The following is a 15887-nucleotide window of genomic DNA, read 5'->3' as shown; positions in this document are numbered from 1 at the left end:
TGAATCTTCTATGACATTTAGCCTAATCATCCAAATAGTCTCTAAATTTTTTGAGAATCATGTTAAAATAGATTCATCTTCTTATTGATTCATAATTCTCTTGTTCTAAGTTTCGTTCTATTCTTGACTCCCATCTCTTTCCTAGCTATGCTAGGCTCTAATGTATGACATCTTGTGGATATAGATGTAAATTGTGAAGCACAACCATAGTTTTCTGATAGACTGCTATAAAACATGCATCATCATAAAAAATTATACCACTGAAGAAGAGCTTGATTAATGCATTAACATATGCCTGCACGGCAGAACTGCTTGTTATTTAATATCTCATAACTATTATTCTTATCCAATTATAATGCAACCCTCCATGGCCATACAGAAAAAAAAAATCTATGGACTCGTTTGGTTGACAGGAAGTGGAGAAAAAAAAAATATTTTTTGAAAATAAAAAAAAAGTCTCTTGTTTAGTTAGAATTTTAAAAAGAGAGAGTGAAAAAAATACTTTCCATGAAAAGTGATTTTTCACATTTGATGGGAAGTGGAAATCTACAGAGAACGTGGGTTTTGGCACTTTCCATGATATGGAAGTAGTGGTACTTTTTTTTTCTAAAATATTTTTTTAAGATTCATAATTAAAATATAATAAAATATCAATAGATGGTAAGAATCAAATACTGAATAGTAATATAATATTATATTATTATTTATATAAATATAATATTAATATTTATTATATTTTAATATTTACATTAATATAATATTTTTATTAATATTAATATAATATTTTTATTAATATAATATAATATTTATATCTTATTAATAAATTTATTATATTAAAATATTCATATTATATTAATATATTAGTATTAGATCAACATAATAAATTATTATGATCTAATGTTATATTATAATATATTAATATTATATTAATATTAATATAAATATAATATTTATATTTATATAAAATTTATGAGAAAAAATATATTATTTTATATCTATTAAAGATATAATAGATATTTTATATAATTTTTTAAAAAAAATAAGTACTCATCCACATATAAACTATTTTATAGTAAGTCATATTTTTATGATCAATCAAATACATCATAATTTTATTTTTAAAAAATAATTTTATAAAAAATTAAAAAAATTATTTAAAAAAAAAATGCTCCTTCATCCCGACGCAACAATGGCCTTATTTTTTTTCTAGACTCCCAACCACATCCGTCCATCCTCTTCATCATGCCAACAAATGAACATCCATAGCAGCTGGGAAGGTTAAATGAACCGGAACGAGCGGTCTCAAGAACGAACCAATCGTCCGGTCGGTCGCGGCTGGTCGCCAGAAATTTGAGCCACCGGGCTAGGAGACTCTATCGACCCGACACAAGCCGCTCTGGTCCGGTGTCCACTTCCTCAAACACCGAAGCGGTCCATCTTCTCACGCGCTTTGTGCGTGATGCTTGCCCGAGCCCTTCATTAGTTTTCCCACTTTGTAAAGGAGTGGAGCATAAGGGTATCAAGGAACTGGGGGCGAGGGTTTTTGTTCTCTGTCGCTCCGAAGAACGCCAAGAACCATTGAGACTACCCGGGCGTCGCCGTCCCAAGAACGAACGCTGCCATTTTAGGCATCGCCTCGCGAAGGACGACCATTCTCGGAATCTATCTCTCTTCTCTCCAGCCATGCACGCCCCGGTCCTCGTCCTCAGTACGCCCCTCTTACTCTCCCAAATTTCTTGTCTAGGTTTTAAATGGGAAAAGAAGTTTTTCCTCACATTTTATTGCAATATTTTTCTTTCTCCATGGCTTCCTTCTAATGGCTTCCTTTTATCATAGTTATAGAGGAGAAAGACTTCTCTCCCATGGCTTCTTTCTCTCTCTTCCCCCACGGTCTTTTTTTGCCTGCTTGGAAGCTAGGGTTTTTGATGTGCATGTTTCTTGCTGAAGATGAGCGGTGTTTTAGTGCTGGATGATCGGGAAATCTGGTGTCTAGGTTTTCTTGCACCAGGGTGCGTGAAACTCTCCGATCTGCTGCATAAAAATGAACCTTTTTGTGCGATTAAAAACGAGTATAATGTGGTTTTAATTTTGATTTCTTATTCTTTTTCTTGACTTCCGGGGAATGATTCGAATGCACCGACGAGGAGAGGTGTTAGGGCGTTGCAAAGCTCTCTGGCCACGCCAAAATTTCTTATCCTGGTTTGAAATTGGAATAACAAGATTTTTTTTTTTTCCCTCACATTTTATGGCCTCGTTTTTCTCAGAGTTTTGTAGAAGTGAATGGTGACGAATGCCGACTAGTTCTCATCATCAGGAAGAAATATTCATCAATGGCATTCAATGATTGTGAAATCTCAACAAAACCTAGGTTTTTAAGGTTTACGGGGTAGAATTGAATCAAGTCACATGGCTGAGGGGGGATAGAGTAATGCAACAAAAGTTCCGTCTAGTATGCTTATTTTTGATTTCTTTTCCCTTTCCTATGATAAATAAATCTTGTTACTCAAACAAGTTCCTTCAAGAAATAATATGAAATGACTGATTTTGGATTGCTTTGCTAGCTATGCATGATATCTACGTTGTCGCATTTGGCTCAAATGTTGTATTGTTGCTCCAGTGGCCTGGTTTTGCAAATGTCTTAGTGTTAGCTTAAGCTGCCTTCTGTTTTATGATTTTTCTTTCATTCCTTTTGTTTCCAAAGTTGTTGGGTGTTGTTCTTCTAAAGTTGTTTGGAAACCTCCAATTTCCTTTATTGCATTGTGTCTCTGATAACTTGTGCTAACACTGTTGAGCAGAAGATTCTTTAAAACGGGAATCTGGAAGTAAGGTGCATCATGCCAACATCCAAGCTTCTAAGGTGAGCATACATCACAACTTCTGTTTGTTTGCTGGTTGCAGATATGCCAATACTTTTCATTACCTTATTGTGGGATATTAGATGGTTGCTTTGGTCTTACATTTGGGCATGGAGATGTGTGGAATTAATGATTTGTGTGCTTCTATGCTAATTTTTGAGTTTGCATAGTCCAAGATCTAACTTTTTCTGATTAGTTGTTACATTCAAAACACTCTTTTGCATGGAACACCTTTATTCTATTGACTAATACATGCTTCATGCCTCATCTTTGATGGTGTATAAATTTTATTTTTGACTATCAGAAATAATTAATCATTTCTTGTCTAATCATGATGTTTTTATAAATGTATTTATATGAAAAATTATCATTTTGTCTAGTTGTTAATTTATTATTTATTTTTTTAAAGCAAAATATTGACCAGGCAAATATAAGCAGCTAGTTTTGATTCAAGACATCTATAAATTAAGTTAATATACTTATTTAAAGTTTTTATATAATATTGCCATAACTGTGCCCATACAATGTCATTATGGATTTTCTAGTAACTAATGACGAAGTAAAATTTGTTATCTTCACCTTTCTTATTGTATAGCATTTGCTCTCATTCTGTCTCATGGTAGCATCAATGAAAGAGGTCAGCTTGTATCATAGTATAATCTCTATTCCATCTTCCTTCTCCTAAACAAGGGTTTGTAGATGGACGTGAAAGAGCCTTCTCTATCCACTCAGCTAACCATCCATTTGCTTCTTTTGTTGGACCTGTACCATCTTTCCATTGTCATAATTACCAATCAGTAGCTTGCATGCTTTTCTAAGTTCTATACTTTCATCCTCTTCCTGAGCTGCTTTTTCTCCATTTTCAGCAACCTATCACGTAGGCTTTTAGGTAGTTTGGCCATGCATTGAGGAAAAATTGGCAATCAAAGTGCCCCTACTGATTAAGAACTGCCTAGCTGCCTTGAGAACCCTATTTTTGATTTTATGAGTTATGTTGAGGTAGATTTCTTGCGGTCATCATTGCTCAATAACAATTTACTTAGGTATCTCTAAAATGTCACTTCTTAATGGTATCATACTAACAACCTCTGAGGGTTTTGGGTTGTCTTAGAAAGGGTGATCGGAGCTAGACAAATTTGGTTTGCGTTCTAGGGAATTTTATGAATGAAGTGTGTGCTTGAGCTTTTGAAAAATATCCTCTTTCTATTGCTCTTGTTTTCTGCTGTCTCTTTGTTTATTGTTCCCTCTTTTCCTTGAGTTGCCCCTCTTGTCCAATATTACCTGGACACAGGCCCAGGTGTCCAATGTCCAAGTGTCTAAAAGAGTCATACATGGGATTTTTTGATATAGGGAAATATCTGTATTATATTAGATATTTTTATAAACATGCACAGATGCGTATACATAATGAATAATTTGTTGAACTGAATGCTTACATAATGAATAATTTGTGCTGCTTTATCATTCGATAGAATTCATAAAACCTTTTTAATGTTATATTAGACCTGAAAAATTTTAGATATAAGTGTTAAAAGAAAATATGTAATCATAATGATATCATGATTTGCTGATTTGAATTGTCAAGGAGTGTCAGGAAATGTTTAGGTTGTTGGACGTAGCAACAATCCTAGATTTTGATGTGTCCGGACCACATCCCACTCGTCTTTTTCTTTCTCTTCCCTTCATCCCGTTCTTTTCCCTTCTCTTGTTTTGTCTCATTTATTCATCCTTCTGTTTCTCTTTTTATCTCTCTCATTTATTGCTACGATCATTTTTTGTTAGGTCGAGCCACCTTCTCTAGTAGGTGTTTGTTAAATGACTCTCAAGAAAGCTAACTACCACCACCAAGGCTTTCAAAAGCAAAAGGTGACCATAAGGTTATAGGACCCCTGTATTGCTTGAGGTGCTAGGTGCCAAAAAGGTGCTTGCCTAAAGAAAGCAAGGCTCTAACTTAAAAAAAAAAAAAGCTAAATAAATGTATTTAGAAATAAATACTATATGTATCTAAAAACAATACTAGCATTATATGATTTGTTTTTCCATTTTCAAAATAAAAAATCATAATTATCTTGTATGTTGGATATCATGTTTCACATCTTTAAGAACAACACATAAAAGTGCCACTTCCCATATCATGTTTTCAAGCAAAAATCAGCAAAATAAAATTGGACGTCCTTTAGTAGCTTCGTAGTTGAAACATGATAGCAAAATACCAATTCCCAAAACATGTTTGGTGTTTCTAAACAAAACATGATGCAAAAAATTAAGTTATTGAACATCCTAGATTAGCCTTTTATTTATAAGGACTTCAACAGACCAAAATAACCCTTGAAGTAAAGTTAATAAAGCTCTATAGGCAAAAAAGTGATAGGACCAATATTGCTAGATATTGGTCTGGAGCTTGCCCAAATACCCCTTGCTTTGCCCAAAGCGCTTGCCTAGGTGTTGCCTTAGTAAACTTGCCTTGCCTGGGGACTTTTGAGGTGCTTAGGGGCTTCCTTGCCTTGCCTGAGTGCCTAGGCAAGCGCCTAGAGTGCCTTCACAGAACTGACCACCACACAAAACTGACCACCGCTAATAAAGTAAATGCAACAAATAAAAATGTCTAACTGGTAACTTAAAAGACTTAAGAGGGTCTCATCATTCTTATATCCCGTAGTCTCTTTATCCCTGAAGTATATTGAATCTTTGATTCAACTATTCTGTGTACATTAGCTTTATGACTGTACAAATGGGTAGAATGATGAAAATTAAATCTCACATACTTATGTATGCATATTTGTGCATATGTATGTATGGATGTTTGTAATTATGGACTTAATTCTAAAATGAATACAGAACCATTAAAAAAGTAAATTGGTGCACATGAGGAGGGATCATATGAAATGGCTTGGTTAAAGATTTCAAGGTCGTTTGGTGAGGCTGAGTGACATGTACTCATAACTAAAAGTTAACTTTGTGAGGATTTGGCTAGGCTGAAAGAAATACGTGAATATTTTAATAAACTTGATGAGTATGATTTGGACTGCTTTTCAGTCAGTTTATGTTTTTTAAGGGATGGATGATTAGACAAAGCTGGCGGGATAAGGTTTGTTTGTTATGGAAATGGTGTGTAATGTCATTGTGTTTGGAATTTAATGTGTCAATCTTGTGACAAATTTTCTTTTGCTTGTAATCGTTTTATGGTATTATCTTTCGAGAAGAGCATCTTTTATAAATTACTTCTTTTCTAAATTTAAACTTGAAACTTGGCTTGGTTGTGACTTTGTTCTCAGGATGTATCATCTAATTAATCTTCATGCATTTTACTATGCAGGCTGTGGCTGACATAATCCGTACTACTTTGGGTCCTCGGTCTATGTTGAAGATGCTTCTTGATGCTGGTGGAGGTGCATGATGGATGCTTGACTTTTTAAAATTGTATATTTTTAGTATAGATTTGTCTGTCAATTGAAACTATCAAGAATGATTCTATCTTGCGTTCAAAGACCATGCTTTTTTTTTTTCTTAGCAAATTTCATACTTTGTTGCATCAAGGTACCTCTGTCCTTGGTCGAGGCAAGACTCCAAGAATTGTCACACTTTCTTGTGCTGTAGATTTTCTTTTTTACTCTTTTGTTTGATATTCTCTACTTATCTAACCTCACCTTCTTTTTTCATCAAATAATTTTGATTTGTAACAGGTATTGTTGTTACTAATGATGGAAATGCTATCCTACGTGAGTTGGATCTTGCCCATCCAGCTGCTAAGGTAACTTATGCCACTTATGCTTGGCTGATATAATTCTAATTTGTCACAATGTTTTAAATTGCAGACCGTTGATCGAACCTGAAAAATGACCGGTCATGGGTAGTGGGTCAACCATTGTATCAACTAGGTTGAACCATGACATCATAATGACAAAATAAACATATTAATCATTATTTAGTTTATATGAATTAGTAAAATTAGTTGAAAACTCTGAATTTATTACTTCTCCTTATTATCATTGTAACATCATCTTAATGCACAACATCATTTGTTCTTATATAATGTTGATTTTTAACAAGTGATGGTAACTACATTAGAAACAATAATCATGGTAAGAACACAATATATGTCAATGTTGTATATGGCAGATTACTAATTGTTAAAAGCAGTTGTCCTGCTGCTATCATCTAAGGTCTAATAACTTTAGCATCTTGAATTCAATAATCTTCTGCTCTTAGCAAAGAGTAGATAATGAAAGACGCTGAATAAATAATATGATGTTCCCAAATCCAAAATATGGCCCCTTTTTTTAAAGAAAACAAATAAGTATTGATTCTTAATAATGAAGTCAAATGGAAGGTCATTCAGATTATATTTCCGTCAAAATTAATTTTGTAAGAGGCAGCATTGTGCATGTGTGTGTGTGTGTGTGTGTGTGTGATAGAAGGGGGTGGGGAGAGAGAGAGGAGGGGGGGTTGGGCAGATGAGGGAAAACATCCAGCAGACTCGGTGGTGGTTGGTGGTGTTTTTTTTTTTTTTTTTTTTTTGGTTTGTGGGTTGGGGGGGGGGTGTTGTGGGGATGCGGGCTAAGCCACTGCCATCAGCAGAGGCTGAACTGGAGAGAGGGTTGGTGGTGGTGGCAGGTGGTGTGGATCAGCTGCCTGTCACTGGCTGCTAGCAGAAACTGACTCTGGAGGGATGGGGAGGGGCAGGAGTGGGGGTTAGAGAGAGAAGCCAGGAGTGAGGATTGGAATGGGGGAGGCCATTGGCGAGTTGGAAGGGAAGCTAGAGAGGGAGGGATAGAAGAGGTGGTCTTGGTGTAACCATCAGCCATCTGCTGCTGTAGCCATGGAAGAATATCACTGAACCCTAATCTATAAGTCAAGAGATCTTGTATCTAAGAAAAACCAGCTGATCCACTTAAACCTAGAATGGTTCAAATGAGTCACCAGTTCAGCTGGTGGTTTTTCTGGTTGTAACAAGATAAACTGGTTGTTTTGCGAAACTGTTTTATATATTAGTTTAGACTGCACCTAGCTGGCTGACAGTTCAACCAGCTAGTCAGGTCCTGTTTTTAAAAAAATTATTTGTCGCTTGCATATGCTTATTCAGTTTTGGTTGATAGCTAGCATGCTATGGATCTACTCTCATCTGTTGCTTCTTACAACTCTTATGGTTTTTGTGTGTGCAAGATCTTTTACAGAGGTGCTATACTTAAAAGAATATGCACTTATTCTTAACTGTGCTTTGCAATTTGACAGTCAATGATTGAACTAAGCCGCACACAAGATGAAGAAGTGGGAGATGGCACAACATCTGTCATTGTTCTTGGTATGTTCCGTGCATGTTTTTCATGTCTCCTCAATGAAGTGCTTTGGTAACATTTACCTCACTCTAGCGGCAGACTAGCTTAATCATTAGATTATTTGGATTTAACAGGGAACTATTATAGTCAATGTATCATATATTTTTTTAGTTCATTTTTTTCATTAATGCAACCGCTCCATCAATATTGGAAGTTTTGCTATCTAGATTATCTGTCCTCCTTGTCAATTTAGAGGATTGGTTACGAACTATGGGTTTTGCTACCGTGCTCTTTTATATTATTTTATTATGAAGGGTATTTAAGGTATTATTCATTATCATTTTTTATATTTTTTATATTTTTTTAAAAATAATATTTTATTTTTTTCTTTCTTCTTCCTCCCTCTGCCCGTGCCATTCTCCCTACCCACTATCCCTCAACCCCCTCGGGGTGGTGCAGCTCTTCCGTCCTCCCTCCCTCCTTGCGCCCCCACCCCCGCGGCCGGCAGCTCCCCTGCGGTCAGCAGCTTCTCCATGCCCCCACCCTCACGGCTGGCAACTTCTCCGTTCCCTCGCCCCTGTGGTTGGCAACTTCTCTGCGCCTCCCCACCCCCATAGCATCCGTAGTTGCTCTGCACTCCCCCTGCGGCTCGTGACTTCTCCACGCCCCCGCCCCCTCATGGTGCTGGTGGCTGCTCTGCGCTCCTCCGCACTGCGGCCCACGGCTTCTCTGCGGCACCGCCGCCGCCCCTCATGCTCGCAGCCTGCGGCTCCTCTGCACTCTCCCACCCCAACAACCTAGGGACGCCAGCGCCCCCCTCCCCTCTGGTGGCCCACGAAGAAAGAAGATTTTTTGAAAAAAATTAATTGTGGTATAAAATAATCCTAATCTTTGAAATATTTATCGCACCAGCCGTGCACATGGACACTCCACCCAGTTGAAATCTGAATGGTCCATATGTAATCCGACAGCCAGAAATAGATAAAAAATAAAAGGACCCAAATACCCTTTGGAGTATCGTAGCAAAATTCTAAGAACTATAACCTTGTTATTTACATTTGTATTTTTTTTTTTTTTTTGTAATTTTATCTCTTACTTTCGATTTGTGACAATAAGGATGCTTCTTTTTAAATCTATAGAAGATATCTTATTGATTGTTTGAGTGAAAATTTGTTGAAGCTGGTGAGATGCTTCATGTTGCGGAAGCTTTCATTGAAAAAAACTATCATCCTACAGTTATCTGTCGAGGTAATTTCTGGACGTCTAATAGGACCTTTCTTTTAATTATGCCATTTAAACTCTTCCTTTAACACCATTTAATGCCTCTCACAGCTTATAATAAAGCTCTTGAGGATGCAATATCAGTTATTGACAAGATTGCAATGACCATTGATGTGAATGACCGTAAGTTTCTACATGCCTTATATCTCTGTATTGTGCAAAAGTTGTTTTGATACATGAAAAAAAAAAGGATCATGCGAGCTTCTTCTTCTATCTCTGACTTTGTTCCTTTGTCTTCTTTCAAACACTCTTCACATTTCCAATGGGTAGTAGCGTATTGAACTAGTATTTCAATTAACTTCCTTTCTTGTGAATATCATTTGGCAGGTGCCACAATGCTGGGTCTCGTAAAAAGTTGTATAGGTACAAAATTTACTGGACAATTCGGGGACCTGATTGCTGTGAGTATTTTCTTCATAATTACAAGTTTTCGCTTTTCTTTTTAAATATGTTTTCATATGCTTTATATGGACAACAAGCATAGGCAACCAATATTTAATGAAGGTCTGCAATCTTAATACCATACCCCATATTGGTACCATGCTGGTGCAATGTCAGTAACCCTATATGGGGCTCAGTTAAAGATATCGAAACTCTATTTGTCTCTATACCCGTATTGGTTTGATGTTGGTATTGTATGGTATGCCCTGTACAGGGTAGTACACATTAGTACTGTGAACCTTGCTTCTAATCCATCTTTTTCGCTGTATGGAGGCCTTATGCAAGGAACTCATTGTCTTTCTTACTGGTAATATCTATAATTTGAATTTGCTATATCTTAATTAGCCCTAATGATCTTGTTAAAATTTGCAATATAAAATGCTTAATGTTGCAGTTCTTGAGAAATATTTAATGCTTTTGTTGTCTCCTTTGTCATCTGTTTCACACCCTAAATTTGGACATTGATATCTCCTATTATCTCTGTCTTTCTTTCTTTTGATCGGGCCTTTTTCATATGGATAACTGAAGAATTCATATCCAGCTATTAAAGTTTCTTATTACTTACACAGCTCGTAAAACCATCATATTTGCTGTAAGGTTCCGGTTGCATTTTTTTTTTTTGTCTGTTTGCTTTGCATTTTTGAATAAATTATGGATGTAAATATGTACAATTTTTTCAAGTATTTTCAAACTGTAAGGACTCTTAAGATAATTCATGATTCATATTCAACCTGACCTGTTTGTACCTTGTTTGTTTGACTGTCCTTATTGGATCCAAAAGACCCTTCTGTAATTTGTAAAAGGCAATGGGTTCCAAAAATAAATTTTCCCAGGGCCCTCTCTTTTTTTCATCCAGATCTTTCTTAAGCCTGTAAACAATCCATATCTATATGTTTTCAACTGAATATGGATGGTGGTCATGTTTGATTCATATCCATAACCATACTTACAGATTTTAATCTCAAAACCATTCGTTTAGTCCTTGCTTTTGTGCCTGTCAAAAGGAAGTTTCTAGTATATGTACATATTGCATATTTATCTGCTTACTCTATTTATATTGTATGATATATGGTTCACCGAACCGTCTCGAACCATACCACCAGCTAAGCGATGTGGTTCAGATGCTCAATTTGGAAGGTTGACGAAAACAGCGCAAGGGAGAAGGAAAGAGAGGAGAGAGAGAGACAAAGAAGAGGGGAGGAAAGGAAAGAGAATGGCCAATGGTGGTCCGTCGAGGTCATTAGAGGGCTGCCGAGCCTTCGGATTTCTATGGTCCTCCGCGAGATGCGAGAAGAGAGACAGATAGAGAGAGGGGAGAAGGGAGGGGAGAGGAGGGAGGGAAGTTGGCGGGAGGCCGTCAGAGCCCAAAACACCTTTGCAGCCACCGTAGGCTCGAGACATGGGTGAACTTTGGCGGCCTCTCCACCACCTCCCCTCCCTCCTCCCCTCTCTCTGTATCTCTCTTTTTTCATTTTCTCTCCTGAAGGACCACGGAGCCCAGGAGGCCTCGACGGCCCTTCGGCAGCCTCCACGGTACTCCAGTGGTCACTGCCGGCATCTCCTCCCCTCTCTCTCCATTCTCCTCTTTTTTTCTCCCCAATTCATCCCCCATTTCCTTGTCGGTTCGGGACAATACCATCCGGTACAAGGGCATACCGACTCGTACCGCCAACTGACCGGCATAGGGTCCGGTTCCGAGTCGGCAATCTTTGGTAAGACGTAAAGAATTTTGTTTAAAATAGCAAGTTTCTTTCTACAAGTATTTGTCCATCCAGGGACATCAACCGATTTTTATAGGTAGCAAAGGTAATGCATGGAAAATTTTACATTTGGCAGATTTTTGTAATTGCTTAAATTGTGTTTCATAAAATTTGAGGTTGGCTGTATATCAATAAAACTATCAGATTGATCTGAGTTTCTGAACAACTGTTCAGTGTGATCCTTATAGCATTCTCTTTGATTTATCCATTATTATTTTCCCTGGGTGATGTATGTTTTGTTAAATCCTTCTGAGATTGATGTTTAATAATTTTGCATCTTATCATATCTAGGATCTTGCTATTGATTCAACCACGACAGTTGGTGTGGACCTTGGCCAAGGTATGCGTGAGGTGGACATCAAGAAGTATATAAAAGTTGAGAAGGTTCCTGGTGGCCAGTTGGAGGACTCTAAGGTTCTTAAAGGAGTTATGATTAACAAAGATGTTGTTGCCCCTGGGAAAATGAGAAGAAAAATATTGAACCCACGTATCATTCTCCTTGACTGCCCGCTTGAGTATAAGAAGGGAGAAAATCAAACTAATGCTGAATTGGTAAAAGAAGAAGATTGGTAAGAACTTTTATGCTCTTTTATGCCATCTATTTGTACAAACAAGCTAGTGCATCCATATTCATACTTTTGTAGAAGATGCAAACTTCAAAGAGCATGTTTTGACTTCAGTCATTGCAATAATTATTTTTTTCCTTTTTTGTTACTCATTTAATTAAGGTGGGAAGATTTTCTCTGAGTCTACAATTGATTTATCTTTGGAAATCCAGCTGTCATAAAATCTAATCAGGAAGTCAAGTTTATACTTTTGGCTGGGAAATGTTATAAATATTTGGAGAACCAGTATTGATGTTGTCACCAAGGTGCTATTTGATGATTAAATAATTAGGTTCTGAAGGACCCAGAAGCTCTTTGGTGAGCTTCAATCTTGGCAAAAAGAAGAAAAGAAATGTATTTTCTTTTGAATAGAACTCAAACGGCATAATGAATTAATTAATTGAAACATGATAATAGACATTTCTACAGCAATATGCTTGCACAAGCTTAAGTAGTGGGAAGATGATTGAAATTCAAGATAACACTCCCTTATTAGAAACACAATAAGTATCCATGCAAATTTTAGTTGAACTTTTCTAAATCATATTATTTTATATTAGCATGTAATTGCTATTACTGGGATGTGCTAACATCAAGTGACGGCTTCATAATTTTAACTAATCTACCTGATATTGTTCAGAATAAAGTGCCATTAAGCTTTGTTAAGATGTATCTAAATAATTTTGGAACTTCATTCAAGTTATTAATTCAATCAACTTATTGAAGTCGGCCGTAACTAACACCACTTTGTAGGTTTTTACTTGAGGACTCAGGTAAACTTGGTTCCATAATGCTTAATCTAGTTATTGTGATTTGAGTAGGCTTAGTTGGATTTGGATTGAATTTGTTCAATGAAACTATACAGCCTATCGTAAGTGTCAAATGTACTTGTTTAGTTGTTATCAGCTGAACCTTTTACTAGATCTACAAGTTGTGTTTTCTTTGAGGATATAAAAGGCCCAATCAGCTGAATTTTAACGTCCAAATTTGTTTGCAAAAGTTTTGAATAAATTATCCAGATAACTTGGTGTAATTGTTCCAGAATTTCTATCTTTTTTAAAGATAATCTTGACTTTCTACTTGCCACCTTGATGGATTCATTTTTCGTTTTGTAGATAACATTTGTCAAATGTTCTTAATCCGTAATCATTTGTCTTGTCCATAATTCAGTTGATAGTTTAACATCCTTATGAAGGAAGAAACATTCTTTAGGACATCATATTATCAAGAACATTCTTTATTGATATCCAATCATCTAAGAAGAAATTGGTTTCCGCAATTAATGTGTAGTGCTCTGCTAAAAGTTTGGCACTAAAAAGTGTCTTGTTGTCAGGGAAGTTTTGCTGAAGATGGAAGAGGAATATATAGAGAATCTTTGTATGCAGATACTGAAGTTCAAACCTGACTTGGTTATAACGGAAAAAGGGCTCAGTGATCTTGCATGCCATTATTTAAGCAAGGCTGGAGTCAGTGCCATCCGGAGATTGAGGAAGACAGACAACAATAGGATTGCTAAGGCTTGTGGAGCAGTTATTGTAAATAGGCCGGAGGAGCTTCAAGAATCTGATGTTGGAACAGGAGCTGGGCTATTTGAGGTCAAGAAATTTGGTGATGAGTTTTTTGCTTTTATTGTGGACTGCAAAGATCCAAAAGCATGTACTGTTCTTTTAAGAGGTGCAAGTAAGGATCTCTTAAATGAGGTTGAGAGAAACTTGCAGGTATTGTTTTGTGCCCGTACATGTTCATCTAAACTATGGACTTGATATGCCTTTGAGGCTTTGACTAACTTTGCTTTTATAGGATGCCATGTCAGTAGCACGGAATATATTGAAAAACCCAAAACTCCTTCCTGGAGGTGGTGCCACAGAGTTAACAGTATCTGCAGCATTGAAACAGAAGAGTTCATCGATTGAAGGTATTGAGAAGGTAAGATTTTTTTTCTTGTTTATTACTTGATGTGTTATCCTAGGCTGAACTTCATTGAATGTTGTTACTTGTATGCGCTTGTAATCCTTCATGTGATAATGTGCTGCACATTTGTCTGATTGTGTAACAGTGGCCCTATGAAGCTGCTGCTGTAGCTTTTGAGGCTATCCCACGAACCTTGGCTCAAAATTGTGGGGTGAATGTTATTCGGACAATGACTGCTCTCCAAGGAAAGGTGACAGGCAGAACCTGACCCCCTTTTGATGTTATTTTGCATTTGCCTTTTAGTAAACCTAGTTATGATTTTTGGTCAGACTGTACTAGACCACACATCAACGATGCCACTCACTGATGCCTGAAACATATCCTAATGTGCACGAACTGCACAGACCATGTAGATTATCTTATGCCAGTGGTGTTGCAATTTCGTGTAGATTATCTTATGCTGGAATAATGTATTCCGTGATCTGTTTCTTGCTTATAGGATGACCTTTCAAACGTAATTACTTCCCTCCATCTGATTCTGTCCCATGTGCCACACCCCACACTTCAACAATACTTCTTAAGCAATGAGTCTATTTAACAGTAGATGCATTGTTACTACATTGTGCAATGCACGCTCCTGTATGGGACTGAGTGGTTGCATGCGGTTAAGCAGACAGGCATAGGTATGGGCAGTGGTACATCACCCAACCTTGGCAGACTGACTGAACTTGAAATGCATCACTCACTCTCATGCAAAGGAGGGATGCCATTATGAGAGGTTTATGCTAGTTATTCGTAGCCTAAAGCTTAACAAAACAATGGGTTCCTGGTTACCATTTATATGTTTCTTTGCTGCAGCATGCTAATGAAGAAAATGCATGGGTTGGCATTGATGGAAACACTGGTGCTATTGTTGATATGAAAGAGAGAAAGGTATGGGCTTCAGGCTCCCCCGTAGATCCTTCCCTAACCTCTCTGTCTCTCTCTCTCTAACCTATTTTCCTTTCTCAGATATGGGACTCTTACAATGTTAAGGCACAAACATTTAAGACAGCTATTGAGGCTGCTTGCATGCTTTTGAGGATTGATGATATTGTGAGTGGGATAAAGAAAAAGCAGGCTCCTGGAGCTGGCCCAACCCCATCGAAACCTAAGATAGAGGAAGAAGGAGATGCAGACAATGAGCAGATACTTCCAGAGTAGAGTTTTGAAAGGTGTTTGTTTATTTGCTTACTGGAGTGTTTGAATACCTGGATGTGCGTGCTTGTTCCCTCATCAGCAAAAAGGTTTTATCAGGGAGCAAATGGAGCATTCAGTTGGGTGCCATTTTGTTGACAAATTTGTTTTCTTGGGTCAGTTTCACTCCTTGAGGACTACCGAGATTAATTGTCATGTCTTGTTATTTGGGAACCAGTGACAGTTCATCTCGCCTTGGTTTGTTCGCCCATCTGTTGGAAACCACCTCAAGCAGTGCGTTGCAGTGCAAGCGTAGCAGATGAACATGTGGTTATGTCTTAGTTTCAATTCACCTGTGTAGAATGAGACTTAAAAAATTATTCAACTGCCATCAACCGGGTTTTAGTTGAGGAAACGTTTTAGTTTTAACAATGCTTATCTGAATGTGTGAAACATTGTGGTTTCTGGCAGGTATTTGTGGGCTAGCTATTTAGTTGAAATCATTTGGGTTTTGGAAGCCTTTTTCATAAAAGAAATGATTTTGGTTTTGGTTTGCTGGAGCCCTAGTTGTGTTTGTTGATT

The 15887-nt window shown here is 37.1% G+C and overlaps 1 protein-coding gene across 1 annotated transcript; it reads left to right on the top strand.

Moving 5' to 3' along the window:
- Window positions 1-1495: 1495 nt before the first annotated feature.
- Window positions 1496-15720, top strand: LOC105048001 (T-complex protein 1 subunit gamma). The gene is made up of 14 exons (XM_010927180.3): window positions 1496-1708; window positions 2796-2857; window positions 6172-6244; window positions 6539-6606; window positions 8088-8157; window positions 9311-9379; window positions 9464-9535; window positions 9740-9813; window positions 11905-12182; window positions 13552-13936; window positions 14019-14144; window positions 14275-14379; window positions 14988-15062; window positions 15141-15720. The coding sequence occupies exons 1-14, from the start codon at window positions 1684-1686 to the stop codon at window positions 15330-15332; spliced, it is 1674 nt and encodes a 557-aa protein (XP_010925482.1). The 5' UTR covers window positions 1496-1683; the 3' UTR covers window positions 15333-15720.
- The last annotated feature ends 167 nt before the right edge of the window (window positions 15721-15887 follow it).

The sequence above is a fragment of the Elaeis guineensis genome, chromosome 2 (assembly GCF_000442705.2).
Source record: "Elaeis guineensis isolate ETL-2024a chromosome 2, EG11, whole genome shotgun sequence".
In the NCBI taxonomy this organism is placed as follows: Eukaryota; Viridiplantae; Streptophyta; class Magnoliopsida; order Arecales; family Arecaceae; genus Elaeis; species Elaeis guineensis.
Note: the sequence above shows the minus strand (reverse complement) of the source record. Positions and strands in the feature narration are given on the sequence as shown.

Bases quoted from the DNA above. Each gene is read 5' to 3' on its own strand.
- LOC105048001 (XM_010927180.3), top strand. From the start codon at position 1,684: ATGCACGCCCCGGTCCTCGTCCTCA. The intron at 14,380-14,987 runs GTGACAGGCAGA...TCTTTGCTGCAG, and splicing joins TGACTGCTCTCCAAGGAAAG to CATGCTAATGAAGAAAATGC. The intron at 15,063-15,140 runs GTATGGGCTTCA...TTCCTTTCTCAG, and splicing joins TTGATATGAAAGAGAGAAAG to ATATGGGACTCTTACAATGT.